General features: G+C 38.4%; 1 protein-coding gene across 1 annotated transcript in view; it reads right to left on the minus strand.

Annotated features, from left to right (window-relative positions):
• The window catches only part of BIRC6 (baculoviral IAP repeat containing 6), a 265,256-nt gene that overhangs the window by 42,673 nt on the left and 204,161 nt on the right, over positions 1-18,422 (minus strand). The window contains 1 exon segment of the mRNA XM_017870639.1: positions 3,455-3,665. Coding sequence (XP_017726128.1) covers positions 3,455-3,665 — 211 coding nt within the window.

Raw genomic sequence — 18,422 nt, forward strand, 5'->3', positions numbered from 1 at the left:
GCGATACATAGCATTTTTAAAGTTATAGCTCCAAACCCTCAAAATACACTAAAATAGATCCTGAAAGTGATACATTAACAGAACATATTTTCCTGAATCATTCTATTCTCAGAGTATTCTAGGGTTTTTGTGAAATACAGTTGGGAATGAGGCAGACAGGTAGGGTGGGGAACTTTGAGTCAGTGTTAAAATTAAACTAAGGTCACTTTCTGTGGGTATACACTCTAAAGGAATAATGGATTATTTTGTGAATTCTATTAGAAAAAAATACATCTTAAGTCATGACAACTGGAAAAGAATAGATTTTACTCTCTCTGTGAAGCTGAAAATGAATTCTCTATATGGTAAACCTTGAAAAGGAAGATGTAATAACATTATTAGTCTTTACCGGTTTCTTCTTATAACAGAGACTGCATAGATTAGCAGAGACCATGAGGATTTCAACTAAAAAGTATATTCAAGTCTTAATACAAAATATAATAATGTTTATCAGTAAAATAATTACTAAAATATGCACTGCACAGGGTCACTGTAAAGATAAAATCATCTAATGAAATGAGTTTTATGGACAGTCATTGTATCTTCACATGCATATTTTGTTGGTACATAATTTATAAGTCTGAAGAATGTTCTCTGGCTGAAGTAAGAAGAAAAGAATTTAAATGGAATAATTTCATCCAGTTAATCAAATAGAGAAATAAAGAGCTCCAGTTAATTGAAACTCAGTTATACTCTATCTGAAATTAAATTTTCATAGGGAATTAAGTGGTATATTTTATACAGAAGATCTCCTTCTCAAAAAAATTATACAGTGTGTTATGTGAACAGGAAATAGATTAAGCTAAGAAAAGCAAATAGACCAAAGAAGCACTATAGGTGTCCAAATTTCCTGCAGTAAGAATACTCTATAATTACCTTAGAATTCAATACTCTAGAACTCCATTTTTGCAGACTCTAATAGAAATTATAGCATAAGGAAATACACAGTTTAAAGAAGGATACGGCCGGGAGTGGTGGCTCACGCCTGTAATCCCAGCACTTTGGGAGGCCGAGGCGGGCGGATCACAAGGTCAGGAGATAGAGACCATTCTGGTTAACACGGAACCCCATCTCTACTAAAAATGCAAAAAATTAGCCAGGCGTGGTGGCGGGCGCCTGTAGTCCCAGCTACTTGGGAGGCTGAGACAGGAGAATGGCATGAACCCGGAGGCGGAGCTTGCAGTGAGCCGAGATCGCGCCACTGCACTCCGGCCTGGGCAATTGAGCGAGACAACGTCTCAAAAAATAAATAAATATATAAATAAAGAAGGATACTATTATTTACTGGTTCAATTTTCACTTTGTAACACTATAAATGTGTGATACTGTTTTTAATCAAGGCTAAACTTAAAACAACATTTGAAATCATTACATAATTTTTCATCTAAAAGACAAAATATACCTGGGTAGAAAACACTCAAGGTTTTATAAATTTTCAATTTTAGTTATAAGCTAACAGAGTCATCCCAAAACAGAAATATAAGGTACAGAAATACAGGGCAAGATTCCCCCCAAACGACATGATGGCAGTTTCAAAGCTCAGTATATATTATACATATTGATTTAAACTATGTTTATTCTACAAGAATAAGCAACACAGATGGCCAGGGAAGGGAGTAAGACATTTTAGTAGACATTTCTCGAGGAGGCATTAGCTCAATGAGACATTCAGATGTTCAGTTCAATTATAATACCACACTACTGTTACATTATTACACTGGCTTCCTTGGTTACCAGTGAGAAAGATTCTGGGTGGAGCTACAAGATAGGAGGGGACCAAACACAACACTATTCTCTCCTCTATAACAGAAAAAATACCACACTATCAAAGAAAATATACCTTTACATTTTCCATTACTAGTAACAGAGTTGCATGACTCTACAGCTTTTTATCTCTACCAACTGGCTCTTTTCATCTTTTCCATAATTTATGATTCTCACTGCCTGGCAATGAGCCATCACCACCATATAATTCATCCATGTAATCAAAAACCATTTGTATGCCAAAAGCTATTGAAATAAATAAAGTGATAATGACAACACATTAAGGCAACAAAGTCAGGATTCTTTCATAAGGTGATTATTCCCTCATAGGCAAAGACTGACAAGAACTATTCTTCCAATGACCAATTCTCTATGATCTTTTGACCTACACTATTTCTTAAGTTATAGGTTCTTAAAAAACAAGTGCGAAAAAGCAAAGTAAATACAGCACAAACACGGTAAACGACATTAACTGACTCAAAAGGTAATTGACAAAGGAGTAAACTTCCATTAACAGTATAAATGCTTTAAAATTCAGAATTAGGCCATCTTTGAGGAATAAACTAACAATCACTGAACAGATTCTGCCATGAGAAAAGAAAAGGTCACTGAACAGATTTTGCCAAGGGAAAGGAAAAGGTTTCCTAGGTTATTTAAAAAAGAGTTTTTGACAGAACTCATCCTCTGACTCTACTAATGTGTAAACAAACTAAAAATAACAATTCAATTTTCCATAAAGATAAGCATTATGACTTATTTTAATTCCATCGAATACTGAATCCTTTGACTTCTAAAATAAAACAGAAGCAATCCATAAACCTAACAATTATACTTCTAAGATTCTATCTGCAGAAATTTCTGCAAGCCCCAAAAGATGTATGTATGAGGTTATTATGAACTGAAAATAACCTAAAATCTACTAATAAATAGTTAAATAAAATATAGCATCTAAATACAACAGTGAATTCAAAGTATTTAGAACAATGTCAGTGATATATATTTACTGAAACTGAAAGATGTCTCTGACATCAACATTGTGTGAGAAACTAGCATCTATTTGTCTAACAGGTACAATGGGACAGCATTTAAGTAAAACTTGACACCTATAGCTATACGATCACACAGGGAGATACTGAATAAGCAACTGTGAATGAATGTTTCTAAGTGTAAAATTTGGGTGGATACTTTTTCTTTGTATGTTTATATGCCGCTTGTGTGTGAGGGTGTGTATGTTTTTTTTCTTTTTTTTCTTTTTTGAGACAGAGTCTCGCACTGTCGCCCAGGATAGAGTGCAGTGGCGCAATCTCGGCTCACTGCAAGCTCCGCCTCCCGGGTTCACGCCATTCTCCCGCCTCAGCCTCCCGAGTAGCTGGGACTACAGGAGCCCGCCACCACGTCCGGCTAATTTTTTGTATTTTTAGTAAAGACGGGGTTTCACTGTGTTAGCCAGGATGGTCTCTATCTCCTGACCTCGTGATCCACCTGCCTCAGCCTCCCAAACTGCTGGGATTACAGGCGTGAGCCACCGCACCCAGCTGAGGGTGTATATGTTTTTAAAAAGCATATATCACTGAAAAACAAAAACACACATGGAGTTATTTAAAAAACATTGTTAGAGGCAAACTCAAGAGAAATAAACATAATATAGTACCTTAAACGGTTGGTATAGGTATCAACACAGGTCTTCATTTTGGCTAATAATGTACCAACAGAAGTTTGACATTCTGACTGTTCTTCTTCCTCTTCACCATTCTCTGTAGAAAGGGGCAACAACAGGGGCACCATGGCAGCACAAGAAGCAATGGCCCGGAGCAATTCCAACAGCGCCCGATAAAGTGGCACATGTCTTGCCATGTCCAGCACTATAAGGAGAAGAGGAAAATGCACAAAATGAGAAAATGTACAATATAAAAGTAGGTCCACAGCAATGTAGCTTTTACCTAGATCTTACCTAGGTCCACAGCTGACCCAGCCGGGTATGGTGGCTCACGCCTGTAATCTCAGTACTTTGCAAGGCCGAGGCAGGCAGATCACCCGAGGTCAGGAGTTCGAGACCAGCCTGACCAACATGGAGAAACCCTGTCCCTACTAAGAATACAAAAATTAGCCGGGCATGACAGCGCGTGCCTGTAATCTCAGCTACTCGGGAGGCTGAGGCAGGAGAATCACTTGAACCTGGGAGGTGAAGACTGCAGTGAGCCAAGATCACGTCACTTCACTCCAGCCTGGGCCACAAGAGTGAAACTCCATCTCAAAAAAATTACAGCTGACCCTTGAACAACACAGGTTTGAACTGCACTAGTCCACTTATATACAGATTTTCTGTCAGCCTGAGACAGCAAGACCAGCCCCATCACTTCTTCCTCATTAGGCTGCTCAACATGAAGACTCTGAGTATGAAGATTTTTATGATAATCCACTTCCATTTAATGAACAGTAAATATATTTTCTATGATTTTTTTCTTAATATTTTCTTTTCCTTAGCTTACAGTATATAATACATACAACATCCAAAATGTGTTAATTGATTGTTTATGTTATCAGTAAGGCTTCCAGTCAACAGCAGGCTATTAGGAGCTAAGTTCTGGAGGAGTCAGGAATTATATTTGGGGCCGGACACTGTGTTTCACGCCCATAATCCCAGACCTTTGGGAGGCCGAGGTGGGATGATTACTTGAGCCTGGGAGTTTGAGATGGGCCTGGGCAACATGGTAAAACCCCCATCTCTACAAAACGATAACAAAAAATTAGCCAAGCATGGTGGCGCACACCTGTAGTCCCTGTGACTGGGGAGGACAAGATCATGCCACTGCACTCCAGCCTGGGTGATAGAGCAAGACCTTGCCTCAAAAAAAAAAAAAAAAAAAAAAAGTTACACTTGGATTCTCAAATATGTGGGGGGTTGGTACCCTTAATACCTGCATTATTCAAGGGTCAACTTAATAGGTTAGCTGCTAAATGGAAGAATGCAGCAGATATTTATGAAGCACCAATATACAAACTATAATAATAGGCACTTTTGGAAAACAAAAAAGTAAAGTATCAAGTTTAGGGGAGAACAAGAAATGTAACTAAAAATCTAGTTCTATTACATATAGAAACGATTAAATACCCCAGATAATATATTATGGCTGGAAATATATTTGTCAGTATGAGGTGGAAACTTTTTTTTAAACTAAATTGAAATGATGAAGTTATTTTATCTTTTGTAAAATGAATGACAGAATTGCAATTTATCCGAACTCTATTTCAATAAACCAACTTTCTTTTAGTAAAAAAGAAAATGTTGCCTATGTTAGCTTTAAATTACTAGTTATAAATCAAATTAATTCTGTATTAAAATCACTTGCATCTAAGAGTGAATTCCTTACTCTAGTAACATACATTGCTTCTAAGGCTTTTATAAGTTGTTTTGTTGGTTTTTGTGTTGTATACCAACTGGAATTTACTTTTGTGAATAATGTGAGATAAGGATCTAACATCTCTCTTCCAATGACAGTTACTGAACAGCCATTCCATAAACATTTACTGGCAGAGTGTGGTGGCTCATACCTGTAATTTCACCACTTTGAGAGGCTGAGGCTGATGGATCACCTGAGGTCAGGAGTTCAAAACCAGCCTGGCCAACATGGTGAAACCCCGTCTCTACTAAATAAGAAAATTTGGGCATGGTGGCGCAGGTCTGTCATCCCAGCTACTCAGGAGACTGAGGCAGGAGAATCGCTTGAACTCAAGAGGCGGAGGCTGCAGTGAGCTGAGATTGCACCACTGCACTCCAGCCTGGGTGACAGAGCGAGACAGTCTCAAACAAACAAAAAACATTTAATGAAAACCTGTTGCTGGACAGGCTGGAATAAGCAGTAAAAACAAACAAAAATCTCTACCATCAAGTATCTAACGTTCTAGGCGAAGGACATATGAGTTACATTCTTTTCAGGAGCTAGTAAGCATTCTGAATGCTATATAGAAAACTAAAACAGGGGAGGAGAATTGTGGGAGTCCAACTAGAGGTAGGAATTGCCTCAGTGCCCACAGAGCTATATGGGGATTAAGTTGTAACAGGATGAGGCATCACCTAGCATCCTGTACTTTCTATGGTAACTGATGTGAAAGAAATCTCTACAACTGATGTAAAATAGAGACAATCAGAGCTTAATAACAGTGAGGCTATTTGGAGTGACGTTCAAAGTGGTGGAAGAGAAGGTCATTTTATACCTTCCAGTGATGATTCAGAGGACAGGGTAGTATGACTGCCATTCTTTCCTTGTTTCCACACATACTTGAGTATGAAAGCCCGTTTTCCAAACCATGAACAATGTCACAACATCCTACTTACTATGATTTTATAGTATTATAAGACAGTATGTTATTCAGGAAAATCCAAAAGTTACTAATTGATAAGCATAAAACACAATGCCAGTATTTGTGAGGATGTGGAAAAGCTAAGACTCATGTACAAGTAAAAGTGCAAATAGGTATAGCCAATTTGCATTATCTATTAAAATTTTAAAGGCCTATATTCTATGACTCAATAATAGCACTTATTACTGTCTACTCTATGAAGAAATGTTCAATACAATACTGTTTTCAATAGTGAAAGCTGGAAATGGTCTAACAATAATACCATAATCAAACAGTAACATTCACAGTAATACAATAATAGTGGGAGACTTCAACACCCAACTCACAGCACTAGAAAGATCATTGAGACAGAAAATTAACAAAGAAAATATTGGACTTAAATTGGACTTTGGCCTAAATGGACTTAACAGACGTAGGACAGTCTACTTAACAATGACAGTATATACATTCTTTTCAACAACACATGAAACATTCTCCTAGACAGACCACATGTTAGTCCATAAAAGGAGTCTTAACAAATTTTTGAAAAACTGAAATCGTATCAAGTATCTTCTCAGACCATAGTGGAATAAACCTGGAAAATAATACCAACAGGAACATCGGAAACAGTACAAATACATGGAAATTAAACAGCATGATCCTGAATGATCACTGGGTCAACAAAGAAAGACAAACTTTAAAAATTTTTTGAAATGAATGAAAATGAAATGCAACATCAGAAAAACTGTGGGATACAGCAAATGCAGTGCAGAGAGAGAGAAGTTTATAGCCTGCATCAGAAAAGGAGAAAGGTAACAAATGAACAACTTTACATGTACCTCAAGGAACTAGAAAAGTAAGAACAAACCACACCCAAAATTAGAATAACACAGAACTAAATGAAATACAGCCGCCCCCCAACAAAAACATACAAAGCATCAGCAAACTGAAAAGTTGGTTTTTGAAAAGATAAACAAAACTGATAAACTATTAGCTAGACGAACCAAGAAGAGAGAAGATCCAAATAAACAGAATCAGAAATGAAAAAGGAATACAACTGATACTACAGAAATACAAAAGATCAGGGACTATTATGATCAACGATACACTCACAACCTAGAGGAAATGAGTAAATTCCTGGAAACATACAGCCTCCTGAGATTGAACAAGAAACAAACTGAACAAGTAGTGAGATTCAATCACAATAAAACAGCTCCCCCAAAAAAAAAGCCCAGGACCACATGAATTCACAGCCAAATTCTACCAAATATAAAAAGAACATGCTAATACAAACCCTCCTGAAACGATTTTTACAAATTGAGGAGGAAGTTATTCTTCCTAACTCATTTTACAAGGACAGTATTATGCTGATACCAAAACCAGGCAAAGATAGATATAATAAAAGAAGAAAACTATAGACCAACATCCCTAATAAAGTCAGACACAAAAATCCAAAACAACAAACAAGTAAATCAAATCCAACAACACATCAAAAAGATAATACAATAACTGGCATTGTGGTTCATGCCTATAATCCCAACATTTTGGGAGGCTGAGGCAGGAGGATCACTTGAGACCAAGAGATCAAGACAAGCGAGGTCAACAGAGCAAGAACCTGTCTCTACAAAAAAATTTTTTTTTAATATTAGCCAGATGTGATGGCAAAAAGCCTGTATTCCCAGCTACTTGGGAGGCTAAGGTGGGAGGACTGCTTGAGACCAGGAGTTTGAGGCTACAGTGGGCTATGATGACAACACTGCACTCCAGCCTGGGCAACAGAGCAAGATCCCATCCCTTAAAAATTAACAGGCCAAGCGTGATGGCTCACACCTCTAACTCCAGCATTTTGGGAGGCCAAGCGTGATGGCTCATGCCTGTAACTCCAGCATTTTGGGAGGCCGAAGTGGGTGGAAAACCTGAGGTCAGGAGTCTGAGACCAGCCTGGCCAACACAGTGAAACCCGTCTCTACTAAAAATACAAAAATTAGCTGCGTGTTGTGGCACAAGTCTGTAGTCCCAGCTACTTGGGGAGGCTGAGGCAGGAGAATCACCTGAACCCAGGAAGTGGAGGTTGCAGTGAGCCAGGATCACACCACTGCACTCCAGCCTGGGTGATAGAGCGAGACTCCATCTCAAAACAAACAAATAAATGGCCAGGCACTGTAGCTCACACCTGTAATCCCACCACTTTGGGAGGCCAAGGTGAGTGAATTGCTTGAGGCAAGGAGTTCGAGACCAGCCTGACCAACATGGTGAAGCCCTGTGTCTACCCAAAATAAAAAAATTAGCCAGTCTCATAAGCTGATCTCAAAATAAATTAAAGGCCACATACGAAAAACCCACAGCTAACACCACACTTAATGGGAAAAAGCTGAAAGCATTCCCTTTAAGAACTGGAACAAGACAAGGGTTCTCACTTTCACCACTCTTATTCAACATTGTCCTGGACATCCCTACCAAAGCAATCAGGCAAGGGTGAAAAAAAAAAAAAAAAAAAAAGGCATTCAAACTCAAAAAGCAGGAAGTCAACATTTCTCCTGTTTGCTGATATGATCTAGAAAACCCTAAAGACTCCATCAGAAACTCTTGGATTTGATACATGAATTCAGTGACGATTCAGGATATAAGATTAATATATGAAAACCAGTAATGTTTCTAAACACCAATAATCATCTAGCCAAGGATTAAATCAAGAAAGCAATCTCATCTACAATAGTAACAGGAAAAAAAAAAAAAGACCAGGTGTAGTGGCTCACGCCTGAAATCACAGCACTTTGGGAGGTCCAGGCTCGAAGATTGCTAGGGTCCAAGGGTTTAAGACCAGCCTGAACAACATAGTGAGACCTTATCTCTATAAAAACCAAAAAGGAAATTAGTCAGGTGTAGTGGTTCATTCCTGTAGTCCCAGCTACTTGGGAAGCTGAGGCAGGAGAATCGCTTGAGCCTACCAGGTCGAGGTTGCAGTGAGCTCTGATAGTACCACTGTACTCTAGCCTGGGGGACAGAACAAGACTCTGTCAAACAAAATTAAAAATAAGATAAAATAATAAAACATAAAACAAAATACCTAGAAATATATTTAGCCAAGGAAGTAAAAGGTATCTATGAGAATAACTACAGGCCAAGTGTGGTGGCTCACGCCTGTAATCTCAGCAGTTTGGGAGGCTGAGGTGAGAAGATCACTAGAGGTCAGGAGTTCGAGACCAGCCTGGCCAACACAGTGAAACCTCATCTCTACTAAAATACAAAAATTACCTGGGCCTGGTGGCAGGTGTCTGTAATCCCAACTACTCGGGAGGCTGAGACAAGAATCACCAGAACCTGGGAGGCAGAGGTTGCAGTGAGCCCAGATCGCACCACTGCACTTGCACTCCAGCCTGGGCAACGGAGGGAGACTCCACCTCAAAAAAAAAAAAAAAAAAAAAAAAGACCCCAGAGACTCCAAAAGGTGGGGTTTGAAAAATATCTACTGGGTACAATGTTTACTGTTCCAGTGATGGGTACACTAAAACCCCAGACTTCACACTATGTGTAAGAAATGTGTACTTTTTTTTTTTTTTTTTTTTTTTCCCAGACTGAGTTTTGCTCCTGTTGCCCAGACTGGAGTGCTATGGTGTAATCTTGGCTCACTGCAACCTCCGCTTCCAGGGTTCAAGCAGTTCCCCAGCTTCAGCTTCCCAAGTGGCTGGGATTACAGGTGGATGCCACCATGCCTGACTAATTTTTGTATTTTTGGTCAAGATGATGTTTCACCATGTTGGCTTGGCTGGTCTCGAACCACTGATCTCAAGTGATCTGCCTGCCCTGAACTGTCAAAGTGCTGAGATTACAGGCATCAGTCACTGCGCCCGGCCAAAAAAGGTAAACTTCTAAAAAATAACTTTACATTAATATTTATATTCTTTTTTTTTTTTTTCCACCAAGGTCTCACTCTATTGCCTAGGCTGGAGTGCAGTGGTGTAACCACTGCACTTTGTAGCCTCGACCTCCTGGGCTCCAGGATCCTCCTGCCTCACATGCCAGAGTAGCTGGGATTACAGGCACATGCGACCATGTCCAGTTAATTTTTTCTATTTTTTCGTGGAGTTGGGGTTTCACCATGTTTCCCAGGCTGGTCTCGAACTCCTAAGCTCAGGCAATCTACCTACCTTGGCCTACTAACATGTTAGGATTACAGTGATTAATATTTCAAACAGATTATCCTGAAAAAAAGATAAAACTTTCATTACAAGGCTATAGTTTCTTTTGACCATTTCTCTCCTTCCCCACTCTTGTTTTTTTTTTCTTTGAGATGGAGTCTCACTCTGTCGTCCAGGCTGGAGTGCAGTGGCGCGATCTCGACTCACTACAAGCTCCGCCTCCCAGGTTCACGCCATTCTCCTGCCTCAGCCTCCCAAGTAGCTGGGACTACAGGTGCCCACCACCACGCCCGGCTAATTTTTTATTATTATTTTTATTTTTAGTAGAGACGGGTTTTCACAGTGTTAGCCAGGATGGTCTTGATTTCCTGACCTCATAATCCGCCTACCTCAGCCTCCCAAAGTGTTGGGATTACAGGCGTGAGCCACCGCGCCCGACCTCCTTCCCCACTCTTTTACCAGGTACGTCATTTTGGTATACATCCATCTAATCCATTTTCTATATGATGATGTTTCTATGTGTGTACTATTATGTGGATTAGGTATTATCATCCCCATTGTGTGTATGGGAAACTAATATTTACTAAGTTGCACAAGCAGCTAAATAGGAAGTAAGAAGACCAACAGTGAAAACCTGGTACATTTAGCTTTAGTGTTTTTCCCATTATCCCATGATACTTCCTGAACTATCCAGCATGGCAGCTACTGACCACGTTATTTAAACTAAAATGTAAGAAAACTAAGAATTCAGGTATTCAGTTGCACTAACCACATTTCAAGTGTCCAACAGCCACACAAGTCCTTAATGAATGGCATAGATACAGAGTGTTTTCATCACAACAAAAAGTTCTTTTGGATAGTATCATCTTCAAGAGACAAATTCCTGACATTCTGTTTTATAAATACAAGCCAGGAAAGGTATGTGCATATGGGGATTCCCTCCAAAAAAATTTTTTTTTCTTAAAAAAAAGCTTAAGAAGTTGGAAGGCCAAGCGCAGTTGCTCACACCTGTAATCCCAGCAGTTTGGGAGGCCGAGGCAGGTGGATAACCTGAGGTCAGGAGTTCAAGACCAGCCTAGCCAACATGGCAAAACCCTGTCTCTTCTAAAAATACAAAAATAGTCAGGTGTGGTGGCGTGCGCCTGTAATCCCAGCTAATTAGGAGGCTGAGGCAGGAGAATCACTTGAACCCTGGAGGTGGAAGCTGCAGTGAGCCAAAATCATGCCACTGCACTCCAGCCTGGGTAACAGAGACTCTGTCTCAAAACAAACAAACAAAAAGAAGTGGGAAAAGAGTAATTTCTTCATTCTCAGAAAACTGATTCTCTATTTGGAAAATAAGACAAATCCACAGAAATATTATTAGAATACTAAAGTCTGTGGATGCAAAATTCACATAAATGAATACTGTTAATTTTATATAACAGTCAACTGCAGAATAGAGAAACTGCACAACAAACGTATGATGAAAATATCTATGCTGCAGGGCAGAGATGATAGTCTCAATAAACAGGTATCATATTTAAAATGGGCATATTCAACAGAATAAAAATGTCAATTAAAAAAATGTGTGAGCTGCATGCAGTGGCTCATGCCTATAATTCCAGGATTTGGAAGGCTGGGGCAGAATTATCGCTAGAGCCCAGGAGTTCAAGACCAGCCTAGGCAATATAGAAAGGTCCAATCTCTACACAAAATTTTAAAAATTAGCCGGGTGTGGTAGTGCCCGCCAGTAGTCTCAGCTACTCATGAGGCTGAAGTGGCAGGATCACTTGAGCCCAGGATGTCAAGGCTGCAGTGAGCCATGATCACACCACTGTACTCCAGCCTGGGAAAGATCCTGCCTGTATAAAATTTAAAAAATTATCCAGGCATGGTAAGCTGCAGTTAGCCATGATTACACCATTACATCCTAGCCTGCGTGACAGAGTGAGACCTTATCTCAAAAAAGAACCTATTTCTGCTTATTAAATGCAATTTTTAAAATTACTAAATGCCCATTATGTAGTCATAAAAAATGAGAATATGAGCCGGGTGCAGTGGCTCACGCCTGTAATCCCAGCACTTTGGGAGGCCGAGGCGGCAGATCATGAGGTCAGGAGATCGAGATCGTCCTGGCTAACGCAGTGAAACCCCGTCTCTACTAAAAATATAAAAAATTAGCCGGGCGAGGTGGCGGGCGCCTGTAGTCCCAGCTCCTCAGGAGGCTGAGGCAGGAGACTGGCGTGAATCCGGGAAGCGGAGCTTGCAGTGAGCCAAGATTGCGCCACTGTACTCCAGCCTGGGTGACAGAGTGAGACTCTGTCTTAAAAAAAAAAAAAATTAAAAAAAATTAAAAAAAAAAATGAGAATATGCTTCATGTTGTACTGCAGGAAATTCGAAAGTACTATAATGTCATTTTGGGGTGGGGATGCGACAGCAAGGTGTAAAAACGGGTTATATGGTAAACATAACCCATAAATGTTAATAAAAATAAATGATTATTTGCGTAAACATAACATACAACAAAACACAACAACAAAAACATAAAAAGAGGGAGACTACATGACATGGTTTGGTTGTGTCTCCACCCAAATCTCATCATGCATTGTAGTTCTCATAATCCCCGTGTGTTGTGGGAGGGACCCGGTGGGAAGTAACTGAATCATGGGGGTGGTTATCTCCATGTTATTCTCATGGTAGTGAGTTCTCACAAGATGTGATGGTTTTATAAGGGGCTCCCACTGCTTTGCTCTGCACTTTTCCTTGCTGCTGCCATGTGAAGAAGGACATGTTTGCTTCCCCTTCTGTCATGATTGTAAGTCTCCTGAGGCCTCCTCAGCCCTGGAGAACTACAAGTCAATTAAACCTCTTTCCTTTATAATTCACCCAGTCTCAGGCAGTTCTTTATAGCAGTGTGACAATGAACTAATACATATTTATATTTACTTGTTATATATAGATTTCCTATAAATAAATATAAGAAATTAGTAGCACTGGTTAGTACTATCTATAACTATTAGTACTATTATTAGTTAGATAGTTTATCCCTAGTGAGCTGTTATCAGCAGGCTATAGGAGGCAGAAAAACAGCTACCACCTTAAAGCTTTTGAATTTTGAAATGTGGAGAACAGAATACTTAAGAAAAACTTGATGTAATTTAATTAATAAAATGTGTTTTACAGGGGAGAAGTACATGATATTGTATATTTAGGTATGTGTTGAGTTTTATAAAAACTAGATACTCCATAGTGTCTAACTTCCTCTTTCTACCCAATATGAAGATACATGGTTTCTAAACTTGATGGATGCAAAATATTCCACTGTCTAAAACATTTAATTAGTAAGAAAGTTTGAATATTTTATTTGGTTTATGAGAACTCAGTTTTTCTTCCTAGCATGAAAGAGGGAGGATCACTGCAGATCTGCTCCCTAGTGAAACTGGTACATACTCTTTAAAAGAACACAACTATCTAAAATCTCTGGAAATGGTCCTAAAAGCACGCAGCAAATGAAGAAACATTTAGTAGGAAACTCAGTAAGAGAAGCAAGAGTCTGTGGTTTGTGAATCAAGATGCTGCTCCTTTCTTCCCCAGCCTCAGCTCAATAAGAAAGAAAAACCACTCCAGCTGGCTACAGCCAAGAACACAGGCCTCCCTCTCCCAAGAGTCCAAGTTGGAAAGCTATGCCTTAGTACACAGCTGAAAGCCTGTCTTCCTAGCGGGGTGAGGGGCAGGATGTCAGCATTTCTAATCCACCACAGCAACCTGCTGCTGCTAAGTTAGAGGCACACATGGCTGAGAAGTTGACATTCAATCCCCTCTTCTAGCCAGCCCCCACTCTTGGGGCAGAGAATTTGTAATATTTCTCTGGAAAGGATACGTGAATAGTCAATGAACACATGAAAATATGCTTAGCATAATTAGTCATCAGACAAATGCAAATTAAAACCACAATGAGAGACCAACTCATACCCAGTAAGTGGCTCATGCCTGTAATCCCAGCTATTTGGGAGGCCAAGGTGGCAGATGATTTGAGGTCAGAAGTTTCAAACCAGCCTGGTTAACATGAAATCCTGCCTCTACTAAAAATACAAAAATTAACCAGATGTGGTGACACGCCTGCAGTCCCAGCTACTCAGGAGGCTGAGACAGGAGAATCGCTTGAGCCTGGGAGGTGGAGGTTGCAGTGAGCTGAGATCGCGCCACTGTACTCCAGCCTGGGCCACAGAGTTAGACTCCATCTCAAAAAAAGAAAAAAGAAAAAAAAAGTATATCACTTGCAGGTCAATTTTTTTGAGATATAGTCTCACTCTGTCACCCAGGCTGGAGTGCAATGGCACGGTCTCGGCTAACTGCAACCTCTGCCTCCCGGGTTCAAGTGATTCTCCAGCCTCAGCCTCCCAAGTAGCTGGCACTACAGGCACCTGCCACCAAGCTCAGCTAATTTTTGGACGTTTAGTACAGATGGGATTTCACTATGTTGGCCAGGCTGGTTTTAAACTCTTGATCTCATGATCCACCCGCCTCAGCCTCCCAAAGTGCTGGGATTACAGGCGTGAGCCACCGCGCCCAGCCTACTTGCAGGTCAATTTATAAAGCACGAGATGTTATATTTAAAAAAAAAAAAAAAAAATCAAGTCAGGCACAATGGCTTATATATGTAATCCCAGTGACTCAGGAGGCTGAGACAAGAGGACTGCTTGAGGCCAGGAGTTTTGAAACTAGCCTGGGCAACATAATAAGAACCTATTTCTACAAAAAAATTAAAAACTTAGCTGGGCATGGTGACAGGTGCCTGTAGTCCCAGCTATGGAGGATGTTTAAGCCTAAGAGTTGAAGGCCGCAGTGACCTATGAGCACACTACTGCACTCCAGCCCGGGTGACAGAGAAGACTATGACTTAAGAAAAAGACAGAAAAAAATATAGTTACATTATATTCACATGTAAGAATAAAGGCATAGATAAAATAAGACAGCTCCTCTGAAATAAATGAAACATGCTATTCCCTCTTATTTAACTGGTATCTATTTTACTCTATTGAGTTAGCATTAGGAGAGGCCAACTGGGAATCTTACATTATGGAAACAGAAGAAGATATTCTCTTCTTATGAAGGAGTATGAAGGCAAAAGCTAGCAAAACAAGGTAGTAATAAGCATTGGCCCATGAGACTGGGAATAGTCCAAAAAATGTGAGAGATAAAATTGTGTGTTTATTTCACAAAAATCTTTAAAATTTAAAAAATAACTTTAAATTTCATTACTATACTTTTAAAATATCTCAAGATATCAAATTTCTTTATTTTAAACTAAAATATCAAGTTTTTTGTATTTCTGTATTTTCTTGACAACCATTAGTTACGTAAGTATGCTTACCTTTAAGTCAAATACTATGAGATATTAATGCATATGACAATCTATGCCTATGTCTGGAAACTGACGTGTTATTTATATCTGACTTTTTATTATTATTAGTTTTCAAAGATTTTGAAGACCCCCCAAGAGGAGAACTTGGAAAACTAATGGAGAGCTGATTTATGCTCTCCTTTTAAGACATGTGCTTTTCTTATCAATTAATGTGTACCAGTGGTCAGCCAGCAACAAGAATGGAGAAAGATAATAAACTCTTAACAAAAACCTGCCTGTTAAAGCACAAAACAACATAAAAACTATTTCAATCTTGAATTATTTAATTCTATTTTTGCCATGAAGAGTTTCATCAGAAAACCCTTAGGTATCTTTAACTTTAGCTCCTTTACACATACTTCATTGGTATTACACGATTCAATGTGCTGCCTGCCTGACAAAGAAAGAACAGAGGCACAACACGCTGTTATGCAATGCCATGTCTCCAAGTGGAGCTTGTAGCTCCTTTACTCAGCAAGGACCAAATGCATGTTTAATTAGTGTTACAGCTTACAACCAGGCAAGTAAAGTCACTATCCTTCCAATCCTCAAAAGGACCTGTTGCTGAATTATGCATAGCTTGAAGACTATCTTGGAATTATCATTAACAGCTACAGATGCAGGTGTGTGACATTACTATACTTACGCCAATAAATTTTTTTTTTTTTTTCATTTTTATAGTAGTAACTGGTAGTAGGGAGAGGAATAAAATCACTTTCTGCATTTGGAACTATAACATTTCAATGAGGAAAAGTATCTTCAAACAGTTGAAAAGAAAAAGAACAGTGTAAAGGTTCATCAGACAGAAAATTCAAGAGAAATAACCGTAAACATTAGCATTTTGGAGGAAATATGTGATTCAGCATATACAAAAACCTAAAAATACTAAAAAATAGAACCTATTTACAGTGTGACTTATTACTTGCAGAGGCCAGCAATTTACATCAAGTAGTTACAGTGAAATTCACCACAGATTGCTAACAGAGAAGATACATTCCTTCAGGATATACTGAAAACATTTGCCATCTTTGATATGAAGCTTGTCCAGGTTTTGTTTGGAAGCCGTCCATGAAGAGAAAAGGTTCATTCATCACTATTGTGGACTAAAGCAACATAACTGATAACACTTTATGCCTGATGCAATGTAGGGTAAGGAGCACTTCTCTTTTAATTATTTTAAAACTCTGACATTTAGTAACTCCATTATTTCAAGCTTAAATATGTGATACGCTTAATCTGTGGAAATAAATATTTTATTAAGAAGAGATAAACTTGGATATTAATTGCTTTACCAAATATTAGTAAAATGGAATTAGTTTCAATACTAGATTATAAAATTAATGACACAATGATCCCCTAATCTTCAAAGGAAAAAATTATTTTAAATCCCTATTCTGCTCAACTGCTCTCCAAGAGTTGCTTTAAAAAGGAGTTGAGGTTCTAAACTTACCAAATCGTATACACTAAGTGCAGTTTTTTTGTATATAAATTGCAGTTCACATTAAATACATCAGCCTAGTTAGATATGTAAAAAATTTTAAGGATCTTTGTAGCTACTAAATATAGAATACACAAATGGCAGAATCTAACTTCTACATTTTCATTATATTTTCGGCTCTTCAGCCCAACTGTTAAAATAACAGATTTTAAATTCTATTAAAATACACTCATTTACTATCATTTTCTAACACGTTAACAGACTAAAGTAGGAATGCACACTGAAAAACTATGCAAGAAATGCAACACATATAATAAATACATTTACCAGCTCTCTGCTAGTAAATACATTTCCTAGCAATTTTCTAGTATTTACTAGCTAGTTAGTACTTCTTGTCTAGCAATTTTCGAGTATTTACTAATATTTCTAATAAATATATTTTCTAGCAATTTGTTTCACAATCATTCTCTTTTTCTCTAAATGAAGACATTTTCTGGGAAAACTGGCACTTCTGTCATCACTACAGCAGAAGATGTAAAGAAGCAAGAAGAGAAAAAAGAAAAAGGAGAATGTATCTTGACTATGTTAGGTATAGCTAGAACAGTATTTAACCTCTTAGCGATTGTTTTTGTCTACATCCATACTACACTCTGAAGGTCTCGTTCAAGGGACTGCATTCAGGGCAAAATCTGGCTCTAACAAGAAAGCACACCTCCAGAATATTAAAACATATATCCCAGGGTAACTCCCTGCTCTAAGAGCAATTAATATATGATGCTTCCAGCTTGAGGAATAAAATTACAACAAAGCAAATAGGCAAATTTTAACTTTTCACGGAGGAAAAAAACAGGGAAGACAAAGCAATTAATATGGACACTGAAGATGGACTACTCCAAAACATACAAGATTTGGTAATGTATACAAGACACAACAGCAAAATGCCACAACAATTTTCTAAGAGTACATATAAAATATATATTAATTAAAATAAAACTGCATTTAGGTTTACGTTTTCTTTAAGCCTCTAGTAATCTACTTAAAACAGGAAAAGGAAATTTAGTCAGTATGGGACAGAAGACTATGAAAATGTTTAGAAAATGAAGTTTTAGTTAGCATTAATGAACACTGAATATTTTAAAACTGTCTTTGGAAATTATATTTTAGTATCTCAAAAGAAATAAGCATTAGAATGACTTTTGGTAGTTAAGCAGTTGTAAACATAAGGCTACACAGAAAAATAAAGACTACATAGAAAAGAAACTTTCTTGTTTCAATAAAGTATTGACATTATTTCTCTTGATAAATGTGGGTAAT

Source organism: Rhinopithecus bieti, unplaced genomic scaffold (genome assembly GCF_001698545.2).
Source record: "Rhinopithecus bieti isolate Rb0 unplaced genomic scaffold, ASM169854v2 scaffold_5341, whole genome shotgun sequence".
In the NCBI taxonomy this organism is placed as follows: domain Eukaryota; kingdom Metazoa; phylum Chordata; class Mammalia; order Primates; family Cercopithecidae; genus Rhinopithecus; species Rhinopithecus bieti.